The sequence below is a fragment of the Melospiza melodia genome, chromosome 20, assembly GCF_035770615.1.
Source record: "Melospiza melodia melodia isolate bMelMel2 chromosome 20, bMelMel2.pri, whole genome shotgun sequence".
NCBI classification, from domain to species: domain Eukaryota; kingdom Metazoa; phylum Chordata; class Aves; order Passeriformes; family Passerellidae; genus Melospiza; species Melospiza melodia.
In genome coordinates this window covers 8,807,030-8,833,017 of record NC_086213.1, presented here as the reverse complement: position 1 = coordinate 8,833,017, position 25,988 = coordinate 8,807,030, and the positions used below count along the sequence as shown (strand labels likewise).

The following is a 25,988-nucleotide window of genomic DNA, read 5'->3' as shown; positions in this document are numbered from 1 at the left end:
TCAGGTTTAAAGAAGTACATTTTTAAAGCCAAATGGTTTGTTTTGTTTCAAACATTAAAACCAGCGGCAACTGGGTGACTTCCCCCCCACACTTTCTGGAAAACAGACGTTTATGATTTCAGCATGGTCTTTAATCATTGGGGTAGAGCTCTGTGCCCTTTTTCACTGCCACTTATTGGTGCCTGCCTAGAATGCACTGAGTAAGCCCTGACTGCAATCCCTTAACAGACTGTTTCATCCACAAATAGTACTTTTTCCAAGTCTCCAATATATTTTAATTAAATTGTCCATTTGTATTTATTAAGGCAGTTTACTCTCTCCTGGTGCAGAAAGCTGCTACTGCTGATAGTCTACCAGAAAAACATGAGCTTATCTGGGACTTGATAATAAAATGCAAGCCAATGTTGGCAAAAAAAGTCCCCTAAAATATTGTTTAAGCATCCTTTTCATCCTTTTTTAAGAAGGGGACAGGCCATACAAGTATTTTTGATAAGTTTTTGGAACAGTTGGTGTTATCAGTTCTTGTAGCCATAGGAAATCATGATCTTTGTTGAATGAAATGTTACCTGCAGGAAATTTTTCTTCAACCCTGTAGAAAGAGTTGAAAAAGGGTCCTTTGGCCGAGCTGATGATAAAGTCATTACCTGCTGATGAGATGTAAAGTGGTGTTCAGCAGCATTAGTTTAGATAGATGAGCATGATAAGGTTGATTCATCCCTGTCTCTGGTGATCTGAAAGCTTGGACCTAAACTCTGGGACTTGGACGCCTCTCAGCTCTGCCCACTTATCTCCAAGTGGCTCCTGCCAAAACAGATTTACCATGAAGGCAGTAACATGGAAATCCAAAGGCTGTGTTTGGTCTGTCCTCTCTCTCTCAAGACAAATGAAAGTGGATCTTGCAGAGCTTTAAAAAGGAATTAAACTTTCTTCTCAAAGTTCACGTGTTCCTGAAAGGCGGTAACTTGGCTCAGTGCTGTGTGGAACTCTTTGCCCTCCTGATCTGGAAGGGCAGCTTTGTTTTCATGGACCATTCCTGGCTCCAGAGTGCAGCACAAAGTCAGTGGGTGCCACTCCTGCTGCTGCCTGTCCACTGGCAGAGGTGACAGGATTAGTGGATTAATAGACCCATCTGAGCCACCAGAACAGGCATGTCTGAGATTAATACCTTCATTATGTCTCTCCCTGAGGCTTCTGCTTTCTGTCTTTCCTTCAGAACTGTGCAGAGAGAGCTTGCTAGGAATTTCTTTTCCCACCCTGCATGCCAGACCAGTTTTATACCACACGGATACAAAACCCAAGCAACAGCGAGGGGTTTAAAATGAGACTGCTGTGACTTTAAGAGCGAGGGGGGGGAAAAAACTGTTAAGGAAGGAAAATAAAAATCCCACAGCCTGTTGTAGCAGCTGTAGCTTCAGATCGTGTGGAAAATGAAGGCAGATGATTCAATTTGGCCTGTTGCCCCGAGTACATTTCCAAATGCTTCTGTGTGTGCGCAAGATAATGAACAAATATATTGAGATGGCACAAGATCAGTCCGAGGCTGCCGCTGCACAGGCCGTGGAGCTCCCAGTAGGAGCACACGAGCTGTGCTGGGTTAATGGGGGTGAGGGTCGGCAAGCCCAGCACCTTTCAGAACAACTTAAGAAAAGAATTTGTCTCCTTTTGCCCCAGGCTCCCCGTGGCACTCAAATGGAGCTTGTGATAAATCGAAGTGTATTTATTAATAATGAGCGGGGGCAGCGTGCCCACGATGTGAAAATAGGTGTGCCAAGTAAAAACGTGCTTCCCTCTGACATCCGAAAAGCTTAAGTAAATGGAGAGCAGGCTGATCTATTATGATTAAAAAGCAGGGGCTGAGAGCCAACATAGTGGTAATGAAAAAGCCCTTTTAGGGAAGCGAGGCCCATTCTGCCCATTCATATATTCCTCCACCCCCACCCCACAGGAAGAATTAGGGAGGGGGAAGTTGGATGGGAGAGATGGAAAGGCAGAAGCCTTCCAGGACAGCAGAGCTGGAGTTATTACCAGGATGAGTTATGATATTTAATCATGCTACATGATGTCCAACAGCGCAAGGTTCATAATTCTTGGCTCCGAGCACGGCTTGGGACTGTCCGTGAGCACCTGCAGGATGCAAATTGATCATGGCCTTACAAACCCTCTGTACCTGCCCTGCCTGCAGCCCTGGCCTGCTCCCACCGAGCTGGCAATGGACTTTTGCACGTTCCCAACCAGAGATCTGTCCTTCCTGATGCAAGCTGACTGCAGAGAGCCAGGATTGCCTGCCACCAGCTCTGCTCTGCGGTGTGTGGTGGGTCTGGAGTGTTATTTATCTGGCAGGAGACTGCATTGGTCTGGTTTTTAAGCAGCTTTGAGTTTAATTAACGCTTTTGGAGAATTCCCCTCAACGATGAAACAGGCTGTGCTGGAGTAAAACTTCAGCACCTATTCAATGTTTCAGTTCCTATGCGTGGACATTAATGTCTTGCTGTCTTAGGATTTGGAAGAGATAAATTAACAGACAGCTTCAGTTGTCCCCATGTGCCTTTTTATTTTCTTCCAGCTTTGCTCTCCTGAAGTGACACAGTAGTCAGCCTTTGTCTAAGACAAGATTCCCTCCCACCTCCAGCCCTTAGGAAATGAGGCTGAGGAGCACCTTTCCAAGCCCCTCTCTGCAGAGCTTTGGGTATCAGGGTTATTTTGAGATGTTTTGCTTCTCAAACACACTCAGGTTTGGCCCACACACTTCCTCCTGCTGTTCCCCAGTCTCTGATTTGGCTGTTACACGGTCTGGAACTCTCCAGTTCCAGTTTGGGTTAGTCTTGCCTCAAACAGGGCAAACCCATCCACAGGATTGTTTTTGCCCAAGTACCTGGGTATAGTCTGGGTAATTTAGAGGGACAGGGGCACACAATGTGTGTCTCAAAAGGATTGGATTTTGGGTGAGAACAGCCTGTACTGTTGAATTGCATGTGTAATTGTGGTTGCTGAAGGACACTGCCACTGTGTGTAAATACCCTGGACAATCAATATGGGCTGCTCAAGTTTTAGGTGGGATATTTGGCTCATCCCCCTGAGATGTTTAATCCCCATGGCTGGTGTTGCATTGATGCCTCTGGAAGTCCCTGGCAATGTGTTATATGAGAGGATGCAGCGTGTTTTGCCTGTGGATTTGGGGAGTTGGTTGGTTGGGTCTGTGCTGAGCTGGACATGACGTCCCCAGGCTGGGAGCAGGGCCAGGAGCCCACTTTGCCTCTGGAACAGTAATGACTTTTTCCAAGGGAGAGGAATACTAGTTTTTATAGTAAAACTCGATCAGGGAACGTGGTCAGGAGGAATTTCTGGAACTCAAGCAAAAACACCCAGAGAAAATCACTAGAAATCAAGCAGCTGAGCCAGTGGCAACTTTGGGAAAGGAGCTTTTGGCCAGTTTGCTAATACCCAGGTCTGCTGAGAGTGCCCCTGAAACCAATGCATCCATTTAGCAGAACAACTTGTCCTCCTCCTTGGGTCCTGCATGTGGCTCATTAGGGTAATTACTGATGAATTAAGGCAGCTTGGCTGAGCGCTGGGGCTGCGGGTGTGCGGGCTCCCCTGCTGGCAGGCAGCAGGTGTAAATGAACAAGATCTGTCAAAAAGGCTGATGACCCTCTTAATTCACAGCAGCAAACTGGGGACAGAGGTAGTGCAGCAAGTTTAATAATTGATATTTACTTGGAAAGGTTAATGGCAGCAGTGATGCTTCTAATTTGCTTGCCTGTGCAAGACCTTGTCAGGTCAAATTGTCTCAATTTGTTACTGTGTGTGTAGGTGTAGTTCTCCTTTAATGAAATTTGGAGAAAAGAAACAGGTGGTGTTTGGAGCTGAGTGTAACTCAAGAAAAGCAGCAAAAGGATCCAGTCTGGTAACAGGTTGGGTGAGTCTGTGCTAACTTTAAACAGCTGGCAGTTTAGTCCTTTTGAATTAATTCTAGCAACCATTTGCACTTGGGAAGGTGAAAGGATTTGGAATGGCATAATTTATTTTTCCTTTAATTTGCAGCTGTCTAGGAGTTGTTTAGGTCAGAAGTGTAATGATTTTGACAGGCTTTGATGTGTTCCTTGGTGGGAGGGAGAAGGTTGTGGATCAGAAATAAGAAAGCTGCAGAATTCAATGGGCATTTCTGTACTGTATTAGGGAAATTGTAATTCTGCCCTGTGATGGTTAAGTGGTTCCTATTTCATGGTGAAACAAAGCACCTGCTGTGTCTGGAAGGATTGAAATTGGCAGGTCAGATACCTTGCATCCAGGAGTTTCAGAAGAGCTGGCTGATGACTCTAAACCAGTGAAGTTGGGTTTTGAGTAAGTGTAGAAAGACCCAGATGACAGAAGAAAGCTGGAGTGCCAGTGTTATGAAAGGCTGTAATTAATGGGGTATTACCATTTGTCTTATTGGCTTGGCATCAATCCTAGGCAAGATAATGGCATAGCTGAAGTAGTAATTGCTTAATAAAGACCTCAAAAAGAATAAAATAAGTGAATGACAATAATTTAATGTATTTAGGAAAAAAAACCTCACCAAATTTACTTAATTATATGTGGAATTTAAAATTTGATGGCTTATGGCCAATATTGATGTAGTATAGTTAGATTTTTTGGTGTTGTTGACCTAGTTATTAAGGGAACAGACAATATGGATTGAACATCATGAACTTCAAGTGGATTATTTCTTGCCTTGATACATGGTGTGAGCAGTTGCAAATGCAAGCTCCCTGTTGTTGGGAATGATTCTAGCAGATCCCAGCAGGGATTACCTCTCATTGCTGTGCTGTGCTTTTGAACATTTTGACATAGGAGCAAAGATGAAATATTGGTCTTGATAAAAGGTGGGCAGCATATTTGAGAGATGATGGACAAGGAGTGAGACAGGGCACTGCACTGAGAATGGTGATTGTATGATGAGGGGGCCATGAAAAAAATTTTATTTCTATCACTTAGATGTGTCTAAAAGTGTTATCCTGCTGAAGAAACTGTATTGGTGAGGTGTAAGGGGGCAGAAAGGCACGCAGAGCAAGGACATTAATCAGAAATCTACTAAGCATGATATTTGCTTTTTATTTTTCCTTTTACTTCTGCTACCCATGCCCATACAGGGCTGTGCACTCTGGATGAGAACTGGAGCTCATTCTCCACACAGTACCCTGAACATTTCATTAAAATATTGACAGACTGTGGGGCACTTAGCTGGCAGCACTGTCAGGCATCCGTGGAGTGCAGTGATCAGTGCTCCCAGCACTCAGATTGCTGTGCCCACATGGTGACAGCCTGTCCAGTGTCCCCAGAGCCACAGGGGCGCCAGCACCAAAGGCAAACCCTGCTGGCTGCCAGCACCACCACGGAACAGGACAGCAAGAAACAAAGGGATTTTATTGCCATTAAAAATACCAATTTGTACAAGCCGACATTTTAAATAGTGTAATTTAAATGGAACCAAACTGATATGAATAGAACCTATTAATAAATTAAACACTTCTTTCCACCCAATATTTCACGAGGGAATTAGCAGAATAATTTGTTAGTAAATGAGCCCAGGAATGAAGCTGTGAATGACATCTATCCTACCCCTCTCCTCCCCCTCTAACACTCTCTGCAGATGTAAGAGGAAGGTTGCTGTGATTTCAAACGTTGGCTCTCTCACTTCTGTCCAAACACAAGCACAACTTCAGGTGAAGGGAGTGGGATGATGCAGCAGTGAAAGCACCAGCCTTGGCTGTGAGAGTTAATCCTGATGTGCTCCAAATTCTGTGCAGCATCTCAAGCAAGCTGTTTCAGCAAGTGTGGCCATCATGGTCTCTCAGTGCAGTCCTTGGGGTGGCACATCTCAGGGCTGGGAAGGATGGCCTGGGTGGGTCAGGCAGCCCCAGCTGAGGAGTGCTGGGAGCAGAGTGAAGGGGCTCTGTCTGTCTGTCTGTCCGCTCCCCCCTCGTGTCAGGCACAACCTCACCTGCTCCCAGGAGTGCCAAAAGCACCTTCCCTGCCACGCTGGTGCCAGGGAGTGTGGACACAGAGGGCCAAGCCCAACTGCAGAGGAGCCCCCTGCGTTCCACCCCTGCCACGGTGGGCGTAGGAGCGAAACGTTGACTGAACTGCCGTCAGCAACCTCGGGAACAGGTGGCAGAGCAGTGCTTGAAAATCTCCTTTTTCCCCCTCCTTCTTCTCCCTCTAGATGAAGGTCCCTACAAGCAGAAGTGGCAGAAATAGCGAGGAAGACAGCATCAGGGAGGCCACAAGCTCTCAGCGGAGCAGCTCAAGGGACCGTCTCAGTGATGTAAGTACCGTTCAGGAGAAAGCATCGCTTCACTGCAGCAATTCCCGCTGCTGACATGGCTTTTCATAAATCTTGCTGAACAAATGTTGGCATCCAGAGGTCACTGTGTAATAACTTTTTTTTATGTCATGATTGAGTGTTACGGCATAAGTGGTTGAGCTGCCTTGCAAACACTATAATCATGGTGCAAATAATATGATAAGCGAAAGATCAGAGATGGGAAAACAAAATGGAATTGTTATTCCTTGGGGAAAAATGGCTTGATGGTTTGTTTTGGTTTTTTTTCAAAGAAGTTGTGTTAAAAAGCTTTTTACAGCATCCTTGGGTTTAACTGCTGCACGTAATCACATAGTTTGGGTGCAAAGTTAGTTCATCTAATTTTATGCTTCCTGCCGCCAAGATATGAGAGGGTTTTGGGGGAAAGCTGTCTTTCTCTCAGGAAATTCGATGGTACATTGAGTGAAATGTTATGATAAAACAAAAGCAAATGGTGCCTTAGTGTGTAAACACACAAATGGGCTTTTGAGTCACCAAGAAATCAATGGCAGTGCTGGGATAATTTTATACGAAGGCTTTTTGTGTTAGCAATTAGCATTTCGCCTTCATTAAAACATGATTTTTTACTAATTAGGACCTTTCCCGTTAGGAGAGATTTAAATGAAGAACAATAATCAAACGCTGGCACGAGCATGTCTGAAATATTAAATTTGCCATTTCAATGGCAAGCCACAGAAATCCCAGAGCGAGTGGTTTTCATGTTGAGTTCTATTAATGTAAAATATGCTTCATAACTAAAACCTGTCACAGAAAACGGCTCACACCAGCTAAATTCAATTGGACAGTTAATTTAGCTTTAAAATTGAAAACACTACCTCCGCTTCAGGATGCAAAAGGAAGAGGGGGGGAAAGCCTTTGATAAGTGTAATGTATTTGCTATTAAGGCTTTCAGAGCCCGTTCTACAGGAGGAAAAGGGGAAAAAAATGGCTCCCACAAATGTGTTTAAAAGCTGAAAGTATTTATTAAAAATGTCAGCAGAAAAGTGCTTTTGGCAGATTAAAGCGGGATTCAGCTTGACAGCTCTGACAGGGAAATGTGACGGGGGAAAATTCTCTCTACATGTTTGGAGTGTGAATGGGGCGCTGTAAACAGCCGACGCAGTGGGAGGAAGAGAAAAATAACATGTCCTGTGATCTGCTTCCAGCACTGCCAGCCCACGCCCTGGGGCCAGGCAGCCGGGGGGGCCCGGGACAAACCCCCTTGCTCTGGGACATTTGGGCTGTGTTTTAGTCAGAAATGGGGGTGATTTTGTGTGTATGTAAAATATCCCGTATCCACATGGATGGGATTCTCTGTTCCCCTCCCCTCAGCACTCCTGATGGGTGTGTGAGCAGGAGAGCCTGGGAGCTGCACTGTAGCTGTAGAGTGGGGCTGCAGGAAGGAATAACATATTCCAGCTTAGCCATTAGCTTAGGTCAAAGCGTTAAGTGGTCTTGGAGACTTTTCTTGTTAAGCCGATGCACTTCCAGTATTTCTCCTCCTTTCCCTTTGCCCCCAAAGTTGCAGACTGAGCCTGTAGGAATTGACTCCGAGTGCCTAATTCCTGCAAAATCTTCAAAGCCTGTTCAGCAGCCAGTGAAATTCAGTGGGAAACAGGCACTCTGTTCTTTTTTAGTCAGAGGAGACGTTTGGGCAGTGCCTGGAGGCCGGGGCACACTTCAGAGCTTTGCTGAAGCTGCTCTCGTGACCTGGTGACCCATGGCAAATGAGAATTTTTCAAATTAGTAATTAAACAGTTTGAAAAGTAAGGTTCATGAATCACAGAATGCTCTTTGTTCGTTATTTGATGAGTGCAATTTAGCTTTAATTACATATAACACTGCCTCACGTACTGGTACATGTTCCGCAGCCTATTTAGCGACTGTCTCAAAGTCTTAGGAAGTCCCAGAGGTACAATCAGATGGTTTTCCCCATCTCTGTGCAAGGGGATGAGGAGGCAGACTGGTTCTCTCACTGTAGAGAGGGAGCAGGGAAAGGGAGAGGAGACAACAAGATTCTACTGAGTGTTGATTCCTGCAGGATTTTCTGTCCAGCCACGCTTGGTCCCTGCTGGCTCTGGAGCTGTGTGTCCCAGCACACTGGAGTGGGCACAACTCCTTGCATGTCCTCAGGATCAGGAGCACAGGGCAGTCAGGATGTCCAGGGAAGGCAGGGATGGTGTTTCCTCAAGGCTGGTGGTTACAGAGGCTGCAGCACCCAGCAGTGTCCCTGCAGATGGATGCTCTGCAGCAGGAGGCACCTGGGCTGTTCCTGGGTGAGTTTGGCCTTCAGGGCTGCTCTCTGTGCTGCCTTTCCCCACTAATGGGGTGAACAATGCAGTGAATGAGGCAGGAGGTGACAGGGCAGCACCCAGCAGGTGTGGTGGGGAATGTGCCTATCGCAGTGTCAGCTGTAGTGGTGCCATCTCAGGAGCACTAGATCCTCCCTCCAGCTTCACTGGTCCCCATTTCAGAGGTGCTGTTCTGAGCAGCTCAGCCCCTCTGTGCCATTTGTTCCTTGAGGTGATGTGTTCAGTGGGATGGCAGCAAGTTGTTCTTTATTTACATTAATGCATGTCATTAGTCTCTAATGGACCGTGAAGTCAAGAGGTGGCCTGGTCTGTGGTGAAATAATTGCACTCTAAAGAAAACTGAGGCAAATGATTGATTATATTGTGCACACACACACACACATACAAACAGCAATTGGTTCATCTACTGTGAAACCCAGAGCATTTTGCTCCTTCCTTGCCATAAGTGAAAATTCTGTGGGGAGAGAATGATACAATTTCATGGTGAGACAGTAATTGTCTGGCTTGTGTAGTAAGTCTTTCCAGACATTACACCGAGTGCCATTTATTATGGGTCATTGAGGGAAAAAAATGCTTATTATGATTTAGTGAAATCATCTCTGGCTGCAGAGGTTTGATTTGTTGAGGCTGGGCTCTTCTTTGGCATGATGAAACTTCAGAGCAGAAAAACAGTGAAGTTTTAGCCCAGGTTTTGTGGTGCAGAGAGGAGCTGGAATCTGCCACTTGCTTATGTTCCCAGTGTTGATGTAAAATTCCCTTAAAAACTACTACAGAGCCAACATCCTTGTTACACATGTACTCTCAGGTCTTCTACAACCAAAACAGAGTCAACAGCTTTTCTCCAAAATGGGATTTTCCTCTGCAGCCTTTCAGTGTGAGGTAATTGGAAGTTGCCAGAGAATTAAGAGCCAGATAAGCCATATTGCTATTTTGTTGTGTTGACCCAAGTAAAAGTGGAAAGCTTGGGCATTTTGTTTTGGTTTTCCCTATGTTCCATAATTGTCCTAATCTTTTCTGATGTCCTGAACAGTCCAAAAATCCACACAGAGCCTTGTATAATGGCTTGAAAAAAGGGTTTTTATCTTTTTCTTGACCCATCAGCTTAAGAACTGCCTGCTTTTTAATGGATTTTCTCCCTCACTAAATTGAATGGATCGTCCCTCATTATCATTTAAATAGAAGCCTCACTCCCTGTGAACATGGAAAATTTGAATGTGGTAGTAGAGCTGTGATAATTTGAAATATTCGGAAGGTGGGGGCAAGGAGGGGGAACAGGCGGCAGAGTGCAGAATTGCTGAATGTAATTGTCATGGATTCTCAATTTTGTTGCCACAAGATGGGAAAATAGACTAATAATTGTCTTCCAACCCTAGTAGAATAGTTGCCCTAGTTAGCTGAAGCTAACACTCTAATTGTCATGGGGGCACAGAGATGAATGAGGATGTATGCAGGGCACAGCCAGGGCTAAATTGAGTGATATACTAAGGCAAAGAGCAAATTGGCAATTATTGGCCCAGCTGAAAAGGTTGGCAGGTGTGCTGCTTTCTCAGGAGCCCTTAGGGGGAAATTGGAAATATAAAATATCGACCATAAATACTCGCTGATTAGGAAATATGTTGCGAGAGGTGCTGGCCACTTAAGAGTCAAAACTCTCCTTTTCAAGGGATTGGCTTCAGCTGTGCATAAAACCAGCAAGCACTGCTACTAAGTTGTTGAGAGCCTTTTCCTCTCATCCCCCAGGCTATCTTTTCTAATTTTTCATCATCCTATCCTCATATGTTTGTTTGTTTTTCTTTAAACGTAATAAACGAAAAGCAGCCTTTTAGGAAATGCAAAGATTTTCCTCTCTCTAAATGTTCTTTGATAAGTGTTTAGCATATTGTATAGGCTAGATATAAAATTCTCTCTCTTGTAGATGAATACAAAATAACTTGTGTGATTTCTAATTCAGGCAGTTGACTGTGATCTGCTTTTCTTTGTGTGCCATCACAGGCACTGCCTCCCCCTTCCCTCCTACTCCCCGTCCCACGTTTCCCCTCCTGGGGCACGGGGATTAGAGCAGCAGCAAGGTACAAAGCTGGAGGTCCCTCCTGTGTGCCTCAGGCTGAAGTACCTTGCCAGAAGCACGATCAGATGAGCCTCTGAAGTGAGAATCAGACCACAGTCACCCCACAGCTCCACATTTATCCACACTGTAAACTTTGGTGCGTGTGGGATGCCTGCTCATGGCTCTGTCAGGGTGGCAATGGGACCTCAGAGCCATGGTCAGGGGTGTCACAGAGCTCATTGAAGGAGTTTTTGGAAGGCCTGGGGTGATAATGTGTGGGCTGCAAACTCTTTGTGGCATGTGCTGTCCATTGTTCCCCATGTGTGACACACTGAGATCTAATCTGCAGTTTAAAGAGTGAAGGAAGACTGTTCTAGTTAAAAAGACTTAGCAACAGGATAGTTTTACCACCCCTTCCACAAACCATGACTCTTGGGAAGCTGGTTTGAATATACATGGATATATCATGAAATATATATTGCAAATCCCATTCTTCTGGAGGTAAAAATGCCCATCCCTTCAGCATGCTGTCTGCTTTTCTTTATGTCCCAAAACCCCAAATGCTTGAGTGGAAATGGTCAGCAGAAATTTAAGTTCTAATGACTAGCACGAAGTTTCAGTGAGGGATGCTTAGGAAGAAAGAAAGTCTGGAGGAGTTTTTTGAAGCTGGCAGAAGTGATGGTTTGAATGGGAGCAGCACTCCTGTAGGTTCTGTGCATTTCTGTGAGGTCTTTTCCTGTTGTTTCTGGCTAACTGCACTCAGTTTGTTCATTCCTGGTCAATGAGCATCTTTCCTTCTGCTGTCTGCAGCCATCAGCTGTAGGGATAAAAGTGTCTTGTGAGGAAGCTGTTCTGTAGCTTATCAAGCCAGTTACAGATGTTCAGACCTTGTGTCGTTTGATATCCTACCAGACTGGTTTTGCAGTGTTTCTAAGCATAACACTCGCTGTTTATCCAACAGAATAAAGTCAGTGAATTCAAGAAGGAGCACATTCAAGCACTGCAGGGCATGCAGATTGTTCATCACGTGTTGTGGTTATCTTGTCAGGTCCAGGTTCCAATCTCAGCGAACATCAGATGCACTGGTGACCTTTGCCATGGCAATTGAACTCATTGTATCAGCAGGCAGGAGTGTGGCTGTGGAAATTAATTGCATTAAGGGTCTCTGTGTTAAGGTCTGGCATATCTCCTGCCCTTGGCTCTTTTTGCCCTCCTCTCCTCTTACCCCTCTCATTCCAAGATATTTGAGTTTTATAAGGGGTTTGTTTGGGAAGGAAATGTGAGATTTCTCCAGTATTCTAAGCTAAACCCATATTCTGTTGTTGAGTGCTCTATAAATGACCAAGGGAGGGTAAACACCTCCAATTCCTGGTGCCTGTGCCCTGACTGTGGAATTGGGTGCAGCTGAGGTGAGTGTCATCCTGAAATGCTATAAAGCAGAATTCGAAATCAGATCTCTCTGTACATACTGTTGATTACCTCTACTGAGTGCTAACCAAGAAAATCAGGCTTTTGCAGCACTGGGCCATATGATAAGCTTGGGCCTGTGATTTGGCACTAAGTAGGAGCTGGGAATTCTCCCTCAGTTCCCTCCTCAGGTGCAACTGGGCACATTTGAGTCTTTCCCTGCCTCAGTTTCCACACTCACACAAGGATGGCATTAACAGCAGTGCTTGGAGGCTGTTTTAGGGACTGTCCTGTGGCACATGGGAATAGCTGTTGGCTGAAAACACCATTTCAGCTGCTGATTTGGAGGTACTTGATACACTCCTGGCTTCAGCCAATGAAATGGCACATGTCATAAAAGCAGGAATGAACTCTTGACATTTCTGGAATATGTTAATTTGTGTCCTTTAGCCAAAGAGGATGGAAGGGAGCACTACAAATGACCTAGTTTTGTGGTCGTGCTGCCATCACCTGCTTTTAACTAATCCCCTTGTAGTTAGGTTTTATATCAAGGACACAAAAGATCCAACTTGAAACCTGCCTGACCCATTGAGAGTGGGGAATTGGCTTGAGGTGCCCTTTTACCTTGATTATTACTGGATTTTAAAGCCCTTCCTGCTGTCTTTAGAGTTCAATAAGTAACCCAATAGCTTTAAGAAACTGAACAGAGGGTGTCTTAATTTCTTTTGCATCATGAGAGCAGTGGAAGGCCATGCTTTTATTTATATAAGGGAAATAACTTTTTCTGTCAATTTAATAGACAATCTTGGAAAACCTGCTGCAGATTATTGGTGAGATTTTCTCATTATTTTCTTTTCTAAATTGTAGTTGCCATTTTTATCACAAAGAAAGAAAAATCTTTTAAATACAGCTGCAGATAGCAGTGTAACTCAAGCTCTCAAGGACATCAGTGGGGGGGTAGTAGAATCTTTATGCAGTAAGATTTTGCCTTTGCTTCCAGAAAGGTGTATTTTTTTTATATCCAGTGTAATTAACACGAGAGCTATCCCAGGGTAGAAATAATTCACTCTGTGACATAACTGAAATGTCTTGTCTGTGCTGTCTGGTTTTGTTTTTAACCTTGGGCTTAAAAGGAACCAAAAATCTTTAGTTGTAAAAGAGCACATCATCTGCAAAATATTATAAGCCATTTATCTTTATGCACAAATGCCACCTAGCAGTGCAGCTCCACTTCTGCATCATTAAATGCACAGACCATACTCATTTTGCCCCTAACTAATAACAGTCTCCCCTAGGAAGGCTGGGCATTCCAGACAGCCCTGGAAGAGGCAGGAGCTGATGCTCAGCAGGCAGAGAGGCTGCTGCCCTCCCTGAGGCTCTGCTCAGGGTTGCTGTGCAGCTGGAGCAGAGCCCTGGGATTCACTGTCTGCCTGGGTGGGGTCACAGTCCTGGCTGGGAGCTGTGTTTGTCAGCCCTTTCCTGCCTGCTGTGGTTTCTCCAGGCAGTGTTTGAGGGCCAGAGCTGAGCATTCTTGGGTGCTGGTTTGGGTGTCAGTCTCAGGTGAGCTCCCAGGCAGGTGCTGTGCTGGTGGGAGCAGCACCAAGGGGATGTGACTGCTGGGTACCACAGGCACCATGGTTCCTCCAGGCAGTGTTTGAGGGCCAGAGCTGAGCCTTTTTGGGTGCCTGCATTGCAGCTGGTTTGGGTGTCAGTCTCAGGTGAGCTCCAGGCAGGTGCTGTGCTGGTGGGAGCAGCACCAACAGGGATCTGGCTGGCTGGGTACCATGGGCACCATGGTTCCTCCAGGCAGTGTTTGAGGACTGGAATTGAGCCTTCTTGGGTGCCTGCATTGCAGCTGGTTTGGGTGTCAGCCTCAGGTGAGCTCCCAGAGCTCCCAGGCAGGTGCTGTGCTGGTGGGAGCAGCACCAAGGGGATGTGACTGCTGGGTACCACAGGCACCATCATCCCCTGCTGCTTGAGGCCCTTCTGACAAGGAGGAAATTGGCCAAGCCAGCAGAGAGCCTCTTTGGAGAGTGAGAGTTGTGTGACAGCCCTCCATGTAAGTGCTCCTGTCCTTGTAGGTAAGAGCCTGGGTGAGTTGTTCCAGCTGAAGGCTTGCCCCAGTAATTACTCCTGCCAGACAAGCACTCATTCACTGTGGAAGGAGGTTTCTTCAGCGTTGGGTACATGCCAAGTTAAACTTCCACTAAGATTTCTTATATTTGCAGCCACAATTGATTACTTTTCTCATTATTTGATCTTGATATAGAGACATACAGACTGAGCCATGTTTGTATTAACCCCCAAAGATTTTTTTCTTTAGGAACATCCATCACAGTTGCATGCAAACCTTTCTGCTCTGGCACTTGTAGCTGATATTAGCTGGTTTTTTTCAGAATTGCTACATGTGACAATTGGTATGGATCTGCCTAAAGAGCTGCAGTGCTCCAAGCTAACCAAAAAAGCAATAGTGGTTTGTTAGCTGTGCAGAAAAATGCATGCAAACAGCCCTGGAGAGCGTGGGGCATGGTGATGCATAAACCTAATTGTTGGAAAAGATTTTACGAGTTGACTCCAAAGTATTCACCAGTTACTAATTTTATATATGCAAGAAAAATTCTGAGGGAAGGAGAAAACCCCACTCTTTTTCACCACTGATTTTTCAGGAAATTTGATGTTAAAACTTTTCAGAGAGAAGAGGCTCTTGGATGTGAAAAATACCAGAGTCAATTGCCATTCAGTTTTCATTATTTCTGATGTAACGCTTTACCCAACAACTGGTTTTATTGTTTTCTACTCAGTGGTTTTAAATCAATGTTCTGCAGATTCCTGGGGTTCTTGGACAGCTTGGGATGCCTGAAGGTTGTCTTAAGAAAAGCAGGTCTGTTGTTAGTGTGCTTGAGTTTGTTGTCCAAGAGTCTGCTCCATCCCAGGAAAACATTTTGCATTTGCACAAAGCTCAAAGATGGAAAATAACTGTGAGAGTGAAAATGCTCTGAGGCTGTTTCCCTAGAGAGAAGCTGCTAATGAAACCTCTTGTTTCTGTTTTTGGTTATTATTTCCAATTTGTTAGACCTTGTCATTCTTGGTTAAATCTCAGTTGATGGAGGGCTGGAGTGAGAACTTCCACCCTTTTTCCTTTCCTCCTCCCGCCTTTCCAAGCAGGTAATTTGCCTCCACATCATTTCTGTGTTTACTTTAGGTGAACTGCCTGGTCAAGCTCTCCAAAGTGTTGGAACACATAATTGTGTTCAGCTGTTTGGCATACTTATGTAGATAGCAGGATATTGTTATTAACCTTTTTCTATACAAGGCTGAATTCCATGAGTACTTTGGGGTATAGAGTACGTAGAGAGAGGAATAAGTTTATCATCGTTTCTCAAAAATAGAGGTAAATGACACTGCCCTTCATTTCACTGGTCTGTAGCTTTATTTCTGGGCAGTTTATATTTAGGCGGTTTATAAATAAATCCCTAATTTTTTTGTAATGTTTGAAGGCGGTGGCCAAATCCGTGTGCAATATGCAGAGGGTGGGAATTCAGATGCTGTTATCAGTGTTGTTGGTGCCTCAGGCTCCCCTGTGGGAGCTGTCCCTTTCCAGCAGCACAGAGGTGAAGGTGTAGCATGCCAGGGCTGGGCACTGGCACCCAGTCACTCCTTGGCTGCAGACCTGTGTGTAAGAGCTGGGTCACATCTTTCCTTCTGTGTGGCACTGAGAGGGTTAACAGGGAGCCCTCCTCCCACACCCACATAATTGTAGGACTTTGCTCTGGTCTCTTCTTGGCTTTGGGAGCTTTTCTCCACGGGCACTTGGCTGGAGAGTTGCCTGTCTGGTGTCAGAGGCACAGACAGTGGCACGGAGCTGGCATGGGCAGAGCAACAAGACAATTGTGTGTTCCACTGAGAGCAGGAGTCTGGAAAAGGTTTCCTGGCTATATCTAGGTATCCTCTGATCAAAAGGCTTTCAAACTGCTAGTACAAAGGGACTGTTATCTTGCTGGTGAAAAATTACAAGTATTTGCAATCAGTTTGCATCAATCTCTTTGGGGTATTGTGCTGTGCTGATTTAGGAACGTGATAACTTCTGGCACTGCTGCAAAAAGACAAAAATAATCCTCACCATCAGCCTGCAACAATTCGGTATTTTTGGTACCCACTAGAACATCAGTCTTAGAAACAGGACTGCTAAGACTCCCTGGATCTTGTTTAATAAAATCATGTAGTGAGGGCATCATGATTATAAATCACACTTGGAAATTGGCCTGCAGAGTACTTGCTGGGTTATGCAGTGTCGTGTGTTCCTGGCTCCTTTTTAATTTCCGAAAAGAAGGCATATAGCAGCAGCTGGAGCTAGAGGTGGAATTCATTTAGCTGCTTGGAGAAAGCCACTGCCAGCAAAAACCCAGCAGCTCGACAGTCTTTGGTTGTAGAGAGAGGAAAGGGATCCAAGTGACTGGAGCTGGTGTAATGAGAAGGAAAAGAACCAAATGATTTGGCAGCATGTGAAAGAGGTAAGGATGTGGTAGAGAAAGGAGCAGGAGGAGCTGAAATGAAGAGCAGGAGTAAACAATGTAATTTAACTTATTCAAAAGGGACAGAGTGCTTATTAAAGCTCTGAGAGATGATAAATTAGTGCTTTGCTGCTATTGTTATTTCAGATAGAGTTGTCATATGGTAATGCTGCAGCACTGAAGGCTGGAGGCTCACAGATTCATGGAGGGGAATGGAAAGTGGGATATTTGGTTACATGATTGAGAGTTGGAGTCGATGAGGCAAAATGTGGCAGCCTGGTTCTGGAGAGCATCCTCACGTGTGCGTGCTGTTCCTAGGAAGGTGCTGTCATGTCCTGAAGAGAGGGATGGCTCAAAGTGTGTGTCCTGCTGCCCTGAAGACTTGTCCCACGCTGAGAGCTTTACCTTGGTCAGGAGCAGCTGTTGAGGCCCTGCTCTGGCTTATGAAACCCGGCCTGAAATAGCCCCAGAGCCCTCACCTGGATGTGCTCTCTGCCTGTTACCCCTGTGGCAGCACACAGAGGAGCAGGAGTTCATTTGAGGTTGTGGAGTTTTCCCCTAAGGAATACTGGGCTGGGGGAGGGAAGAGCAAAATGATTCTTATCTTACATTACACAGAATCTCTTGCATTACTTACTGTGGCATATTGTTTCCTCCCACAGAGTTCTGCTCAATCGCTTTCAGGAAGAGGCTACTCCGTAAGTCATTTTACAGCTAATTCTTTCACTTCTGTTGATGTTGATTGCAGAGGTTTACACTCCCTATTGCACAGCCACTGGCATGGAAGAAATGCAGAACAGAAACAGGGTGAGAGCACAGGGCTGTCATGCACCTTGCAGGGGACAGCCCTGACATGTGGGAGTGCATTAAGAGCCTGGGGGCTTCTTAATTTAATATTGTACTTATAGGGAGGGGATTTTTTGGTCAGCTGATGGAGTATTTCAGCTAGATAGTCACCTCTGGAGAATTACAAGACCTGAGTGGAGAGTTTTCAACACCAGCAGGAGATGCTTCCCTCCTCTCCTCCCTCCCCCATACACGTTTTCATTTGTGTATTAATACAAGAATCAAATACACAATTACTCCCATTTTACAAAGAATTGCAGCCCTCACCATTGTAAACAACATGAAAGTCAATATTCTCTTATTTACAAGCCTCTGAGTTACAAAACAAGCTCGCTTGTTTTCAGGGGAGGGTGTTGCTGATGGTTCCTTCACAGGAGTGCCACAATGTTTGAGGGTGGTGTTACAGGGTCAGGACACGTCTGCCCATGTGTGCAATGTACCAGACATGTTTAATTGTCCTTTTCTGTTCATATGTACCTTATTTGTGTGTGCAATAATGACATTTCTTCGTGTAGAGGTGGATTAATTTGTTTGTTTTGGGTACATTTTCTGCTCAGCTGTCCCAAAAGGCAGGCACAGACATGACTGAGTAATACAGAAATAGGAGAGGGTGTGAGAGGCTTAGCAAAGTCAACATGAAAATTCCTGGAATCACATTATATCTGACTCTCAAAACAAATGTATGGTGGGGAGATATGATACCCTGCTTGTTCAGACAGTAAGTCATGTGGAGTGCAAAGGTTCTAGATGAAGGTATATGCAAATCTGAACATGGATTCCTCAGTCCAGCAAACAACTCCTGCCTGCACTGATTGACAGTAATCGCTGTTTTCACAACCTCTGCCATGATAAAGTTTTGCCTTCTAGGTGAGCGGTCCCAAACTGTTTCATACCAAGAGCTAAAGCTGCTCATTCTCTTTAGAACCAGAACAAGGGTGGATTTTATGTACTTCAGGGAGTTGATGTGGAGGCCTGGAACACACTTCTTTTTACTCTAATCACCAGAATTATTTACTTTCAATAATATACATTGTAAGTTTAGGGTGATGGAGCTTGCTGAGCTTCTACCCAGTGCACAAAGAGAAAAAATTGCCAGGCAGTGCAGAATTTATGGTCCAGTTTCATAGCAACACTGTCCCATGCTATCATGCATATTATCAGAAATTCATAATACAAGATTAAGTACATTTTCATCATAAAACCATTACAAAATAACATATGACTTGAAAAGTCCCTCACAGTTTTAATGAAATAATGTCACGAATTTTTAGACAGTAGTTATATGTTTACTGAGTATCCTGCAGTATCCCAGGCGAGTATCATTGCTTAATTCATTGAGGGATGAGGAATGTTTGCTCTAGGACCCATTAAGTGCTGCTTTCCATACACTTGGAGAATCAGATTCACCTAAGCTTCTAAAGGCAGATGCTTTATCTTCTATTTGTCTGTAAAATGCCATGCATGCCCATGGCACCACATAAATAATAATGAATCATCTTCACAGATTTTATGACTGAGTGCCTGGTTTGGGAGCTAAACAATTTCCCAGTGGCTATAACATAGGTTGCAAAATCGTAATGGAAAAAGGCCAAAGAATTCTTCTCAGAGTCTCAAGGCCAATAAATCATAGGACTGTTTTCTTCCATTGCTGGCTATTCAGAAATTTACTTTTCTTTCTTAGAGAAATGATTTTGAGAAAATTGCTAGCTCCTTCTCTGTGCATATGTGGGGACAAGGTTCTCTTATTTTGCCAACCCATAACTTCTCAAGGGAGGTAAGAGCGTTCTGCATGCCAGGGCAGTATTTTGAGATCACGAGAAGTGTGAAATGGCATTGCTATTCTTTATAGATTGTCATTTTCCCTGTTAAACTGCCTTCTGCCCCACCATGTGCCAGCTCTTCAGGCCGGCTGTTTCCCCCAGGACTCTGATGCTGCTCTAATTTGATTTAGCAAAAGTCAGAGACTGCCACTTCCATTGGCCCAAACTCCCACGGGAAGCTGATTCTTGCAGGTAGCACCAGATCCAGACAACTGGCCCCACAGCGGGACTTGTCCATAACATCTACAACAGTTCTCATTTTCTCACGAAAGCAGCTGTCTATGAAACTTTAAGTCACTGTTTTGGCTCTGCCCCTGTTTACATGGGACGGGCTGTTCCCCAGACATGGTGAAAGCAGCGGCAGCAGGAGAAAGGCTGGAGACACTGCTGTGCTGGGTGTTCCTCCTGATAGCTGTGTTGTGGAATGATGATCTGTATCGTTACTCGGTGAAGTTCTTGTACTGGCTTCCATGGGCAGCTGTTTAAATACCACAAACTATTTTGTGCGTGCTCAATTTTAATTACCTCGTTCTGAATCTCCACTCTGCTCCATTCACTTGTGTCAGCTGTCCTTGCTGTTTGATTTCAGAAACATTTGTAGAAAATGCACATTTTAAGGAAATGAGCATTTGCCAAGAGAGAACTTAAAACCTACAGTAGGAATCTTGCATGAAAAAAATCTCAGTCCAAGGTTTGGCTCATGCAGCTGAGCCATCAAGGCCTGTCCAGGCAGTCAGAGCAGGCTCATTGGTGAAAAACTTCAGCAAATGCCTCATCCATGAAGTGCATACTCTGGAGCTAAAGGCAGGAAGAAAAATAAATGCAAGTGTCTAAATAACTAACTCTTGAGGGTTGGATATTCCAGCAACTTCCTTGACTCTAGGCTTCCCATGGAACACTAGGTGCCTAAATAAGGAGCATGCTTGTAATAGCTGTGAAATTTTGGTCTCATTGAAGTTACATCTGATGAACTTCAGATGTACCTAGATTTGATAGTATTGCACCTATATTTAATTTGAGCCTCAAAACTAGCAGTAACAGTGACTTGGCACATAGTTTCAGAGTCTCCTGTACATACCACAGACAAAACCTCTTAAAACATTGTTTCCTAAAATTAATTTTCAAATGGCATTTACTTTTACTGGGATAGGACAAGACATTTCTATGTCTGTGCTGCTGCTGCAGCTCTTTCTCTCCTCAGCAGCATGTGTTTCATATCCTTATCTCACTAAATGTATACTTCCGCTGTGCTGAGAAATGGAACACGAGTTTGTTTATGGAGGTTAATATCTCATTCCCTCTATGACTTGATGGTTACATTTGTGTGATAAACTACTCCAGCCATTTGTCACATTTCCTGCATGCACAAATGAGATTAGTGATTTTAGTCAGAGAGGTCTGTCTGTCTTCTGAGCAGACAAAACAGATTCTCTTTTTGGTTACAGGATGAGAGGCCTGTCTACCTGAAAATGCACTGATTTGTTAAAAAGTACACAGAGAATCAGAGTTAGAACTAGTTGAGGTTTCTATACATCACTGATACATATCCGCCCTGCGGATGTTTGTCAGGTTTTTTTCTGGTAGTTAACTTAGAACCAAACATCATTATAAAGTAGTTACAATGAATAGAAGATAATACATACAGTTTGTTATTAATGGCTAAAAAGTTGCAGTTGTTTATAAGGTTGAGCACACTGTGGAGACAAACCCAAGCTGCAGCTGAATTTGACTCAGTTTTGTGGAGAAGATGGAAAAGGATAGAGCTGGGGAATATGTGGTAGCTTAAAAAAATAAACAAAAACCCTCTTCCAATAAATTATGTAGTTTATTTATAGAGCATCTGTGCAGCTGTTCGTCTTCTGAACTGGAAGGGGGTAAAATATGGGAGTGAATGAAAGAATAAACTTGAAAGCATATGGCAAATGGATAGCCAGTGAGCCAACCTGTCTGAGTGTGCCTTGGAACAAAAGTACAGGAGGATGAGACGTCTTTGTTTGGTTTTATTTGTTCTTGAAAGGGTTTTGTTTTTTTTTTTTTAATAAAAACAGTAACATACTCTTGGCTACAGCAGCAGCTGATTTTTATTCTGAGCTTCTGTAGAATATCAAAGTCTTTGTAGCCTAGTCAAATCCCTGGCAGCTGATCAAATTCTGTTGATTTTACATCTTCCTTGTTGAGCGCAGGAAACCAGTGTCTCAGATAACTCAGGCTGGAGCTCGTGGATAGAGAGAAATGTGCAGAACACCATAAGGCTTGCAGAGACCCTTGGGCCATCCAGAGTCACTCAGTGCTATCTGCAACCTTCATGCCTCCTGCTTGGTGATGTAGCATGAGAAATTATCTCATCCCCTGGGTGAAGCTGAACCTGAGGTGACTCAGGAGAGGACTGGGTGGGCTTTGAGCACCCTGAGCCCCCTGCACTGTCTGCCTGGACCCCAGTCTGCCCCTTCCTGGTGTTCTCTCAAATGATCTTGTTCATTTTTGGAATTGGCTTTCCAGCCAGTTTGGATCTTTGCTGGCAAAGATCTTCACAGCCACGCAGGACTCCTCTCCTGTGCTGTGTGCTCAGTGCTGCTGTACAGTGGGACTGTTGCCCAACAGAGCTGCCCACAACCACCCTGTCAGATCTCTTAGGCTCATGCCCATGCTGGGACAGCCAAATCTGACCTGCATTGCCCTGGTTTGCAGCACAGAGATAGTGCCCACCTCAGTAGGAGGGAGGACAGGTACAAATGGCTGCAAAGTGTTGGAAAATCATCAGCAGAGGAACTGTTGACTCTGCAGGTTTATATCCCCTGTAAAGCTCTTTCCACGGCTTCTCTCAGTTTTGTGCCAGCTCAGTGCAGGTCTGTGAAACCCTGAAGCAGATGGTGCCTGCTAAGGAGGCTGCTCTCAGGCCAGGAATCCTTGGTGTGAGCATGGGCAGGTTTGTGCCTGTGGTGCAGAGGTTACAGGGCTCACTGAAGATCTCACCACCAGCATTCCCCAATCCACTCTGTTCTTGTGCTGTTAGGTTGGAACCAAATTATCACTTGGAAAAGTACCTTGAGCAGCATTTTTTCTGTACAGACCTTGAGTCAGTACCATTTCCCACTTGGATCTCTAGAATGATTGTATACCTTGACATCTTTGAGATGGCCATGGAGAAACTGATGTCCTGAGAAGGATAAATTTCTACATAAAGATAAAAAAATTATTGCAATGAGGCATGTCATACTTCTGCTTGGGAATTCCTGAGCGTGCTTCCCTCATGGTGTGGAAGCACGCTCGGTGACCAGAGGCACATTGGAATTGTGACAAACAGGGTTCTTCCACCTGCTGCTCTGTCACACACTAATGAAAAATATCTTCTCTAGGTGGGTAATGTTTCTTGGCTGGGCTGGAAAATTCATTGTATTTTAGGACCTCTGATAAATTAGCATTTTTCTGTGCCAAAAATCAATATTGGAAACAGGGCTCTTGTTACGACTCTAAAACTCCTTGAGCTGGAGCCAAAGGTAAATGATAAAATTGAATTTAATATGTATTTCCTATAATGGTGTGCCTGTGGGCTGGCAATGTGAGCAAGACTTTCTGGACAAGATTTATGAATAAAGGAGTATTAATTCCAAAATAAGTATCAATCTCCTTTTGCCATGATGCCAAGCATAAGAGAGGGACTCTTAATTGTCTTTTTCTTCTGGACAAGAAAAAGAATGGAAGATAGGTCCCCTTCAGGTGGAACAATACTCTGTCTTCTTTGAAGACAGAGAAAAGAAAAAGGAACTATTAAAAAGTGGTGTGGCCTGCAAATGCAATGACAGCACAAAGGATTTAAAAAGATAGAAAAATAATAATATGGAATAGAAGCATAAAGTATTTTGAAAGAAGTTTTCCCTGTAAGATACCAGGAGTTTTACAGAGAGCTAGGAATAAAATGATGAGTATCAGTCCAAAGCATTTAACTTCTGCTGGTTTTCTTTTCCCATGTTCCTAAATAGCCTCACTTCACAAAAACTATCCCCATGCTTGAATTCACCTGGACAGGCTGAGTTCACTGAATAAATAGAGTTTTGTTTGCTCTTAGCGCTGTGTGGGATGGAGCCAGGTTGCTGTAAGCCAGCTGAGGAGCTGGACCCTTGGCTCCAGGGACTGTCCCATAAGCCATGAGCTCAAATTGAGCTGAGTAATTAGTACACATATTATTCCAGATCCATGGGAGCTCTTTTGAGGGTTTTTGAAAAGTCCCATGAAAAGCTTAAGCAGAAGTACAAACATAAATAAACTACATACTTCAGCTTTACAAATATTGAAGTCCATGAACTTCCTTGCAACACATTTTCCTTTAGAAGTTCCCTTTTTCTGAAAGTCTGTTTCTTCTTAGATGACCTCTGCTTTTAATTAGGATGAAAAGTCCCATGGATTTTCACTCATCTCCACAGCCATAAGCAAGCACAAAGGGCCCTCTCTGTCTGAGTTCCCCCTGCCTGAGCAGTGGCCTTGGCAGAGGGGCTGCCCCTTTGTCCCGGCGGCCAGAGCGGGACAGGCTGATCCCGATTTCCATAAACCCCCCAGCTGCAGGAGGCACGGCCAGCTGACACCATGAGCCCCTCGAGGGATGGGACATATGACTTGTGTGTGATTTTTGCCCGTGTTTTTAATCTCCCTGCCGCTGCCCTCGGCCCGGGGCACCGGGGGGAGCAGAGCTCTAATCTGACTAGAAAGGCGCTATTGTTAAACAGACGCATCCCCCGAAATTCCCAGTGCTCCCTGGCTTTTGGGCTGGGATAACCTCGCTGTCACCGGCCTTGCACGCTAAAATGGAAACTTGTCCTAAATCCATCTTGAATTCACCAGCCTGGAAAGGATTACATCCTGCTGAAGAGGAAAGGCAGAGGATTTTGAGAATATCTGCTCTTTATTTCTGGACCTTTTTGATTAAGACTGTCCTGAAGCAGTTGTGTCATATACGTGCTGGAGCTTTCTTTGTGCAGCAGGGCAGGGTATTTGCTTGTCTGTCTCAGCTGTTTTCACATTGTTGTTTGCTCTCATGACTCTCTTTTCTTAGAATCTATTGCCTTGTTTTAACTTCCTTTCCTTTCCCTTTACCAAAGCCAACAAAAAGATGATTAAAGCAGACAGCTGATTAGGATCAGGGCTACTTACCTAACTACCACAGTGGGCAGGGGTTAAGTGTGGGGCCTCTTGGGGGATTTGCTTTTGATTTTTGTTTAATTCTCTGATAGTCTTGTGCAGTCAGAATGGGCACTTCTGGTGTTTCATAATTACAGAGAGGGTTAAAATAGTCCATTTCTGAGGGCTGCCCATGCACTGGTGCTTGTTGTGCTGGGTGCCTTTGTGGGTTCCTCAGAGGAAACTCACGGGGGTGGGTGGAAAAAGGGTTCACACTCTCTTGTTTTGTCTCATATTTCACTGCACCCAAAACCATGTCACGTAAGGGGAGTAGCAGAGGAAATAATATTGCCACTGCAGAATGCAATTGTAGATGAGCATGTTTTGTTGGCCTTGATAGTTGGTGAACAAGAGAGATCAAGGAAAAGGGATCGATTGCATCAACTTTGTGGGTGTTATTGGCATTAGAGAACACTGCCTGTCATCTTGAAGCATCATAAATATTTAATTGTGCAGCTCAGTGGAATACCCTGATTGCTTATCAGTCCCAAAATGGTTTTCCCTATGTTAAACTATATTGAAATAAAATAGTCTAGGGAGGGTAAGCTCTTTGGGTGATGGTAAAACTAGTCCCCGCTCACCCAGAGAGTAGGGAAGGGTTCCTGTAGGTTGGTGGGTTTTACTCACTTTCATCACTTGTATTTCTTCCTTGCCACCTTTTTTTTTTTTAATTGGGATTTGTTATTATAGGCGAGAGAGATCCTTAGTTTCTTTCCTGTCCTAACAGAAGGCAAAAATGCAACTTTAATTTAGCAAAACAACAGATGCAACCCTAAGTCAGCTCTCACACCAAAGAAAACTTTTGATAACATGCTGAAGGTGTGGGGGCTCTGCTGTGAAAGCTGCAAATGTAGGCTGAGGTTTCTCTCCTCACTTCGTGTTTCAGCCTGGATGCGATCGAGCGGGCTGCTAAAATGTGAATATACTGGGCCATGTGGTTGCTCTGCAGTGGGAAGGCAGCTCTCCTCCATCCCTTGTGGGGTGAGAGAACAGAGGGGCTCCGTGCTGCTGTCCCTGTGCAGGTGGCTCAGGCAGCAGCCTGGGCTTCTGGGCTGCCTTTCCAGGAACTGTTCAGCTCCTGCTGTAACAGCAGAACAATTGGTGCAGGGCAACTTTCTGATCTGCACTGCTTGCATGGCTGGAAGAGGAGCATTCAAATGGAAACTCTGTGAGATGTTTTCTACATAGGGTCAGTGTTTTCACTTCCTGCTGCCTCAGCACTTCATCATCACAGCTACTCATGGTCAACACAAACCTCAGTCACCATGACCTGCTGGTCACATTTTAGAAGGTGTCCTTTCTCCTTTTTATAGCAAATAAATAAATGGAAGTGTAAGAGCCTTCCTATATGATGCAAAAGGACCAACTGCAGTTCTAGAAAGCCAGGGAATGCAGGGCAAGGGCAGAAATGTCATTAATCCATGGTAACTTGGGTGTGAGATGGGAATCACACCGGGGTTGAGAGGTCTTCGCAATACCATTTGGTGAGTGGTACAGCCAAATACTCTCTGCTTGTTCCCTGTCTCTTTG

At 44.6% G+C, this 25,988-nt stretch overlaps 1 protein-coding gene across 15 annotated transcripts in view; it reads left to right on the top strand.

The window, feature by feature from the left end:
* Nucleotides 1–25,988, top strand: part of FBRSL1 (fibrosin like 1) — a 495,930-nt gene that overhangs the window by 209,899 nt on the left and 260,043 nt on the right. For 13 of the 15 annotated variants that reach the window (XM_063173535.1, XM_063173526.1, XM_063173536.1 and 10 more), the window contains exons 3-4: nucleotides 6,206–6,307; nucleotides 17,283–17,318. In XM_063173535.1, the coding sequence (XP_063029605.1) occupies nucleotides 6,206–6,307; nucleotides 17,283–17,318 (138 nt within the window). The remainder of the gene's footprint in view (nucleotides 1–6,205; nucleotides 6,308–17,282; nucleotides 17,319–25,988) is intronic. The other 2 variants (XM_063173528.1, XM_063173525.1) reach the window with 1 other exon arrangement.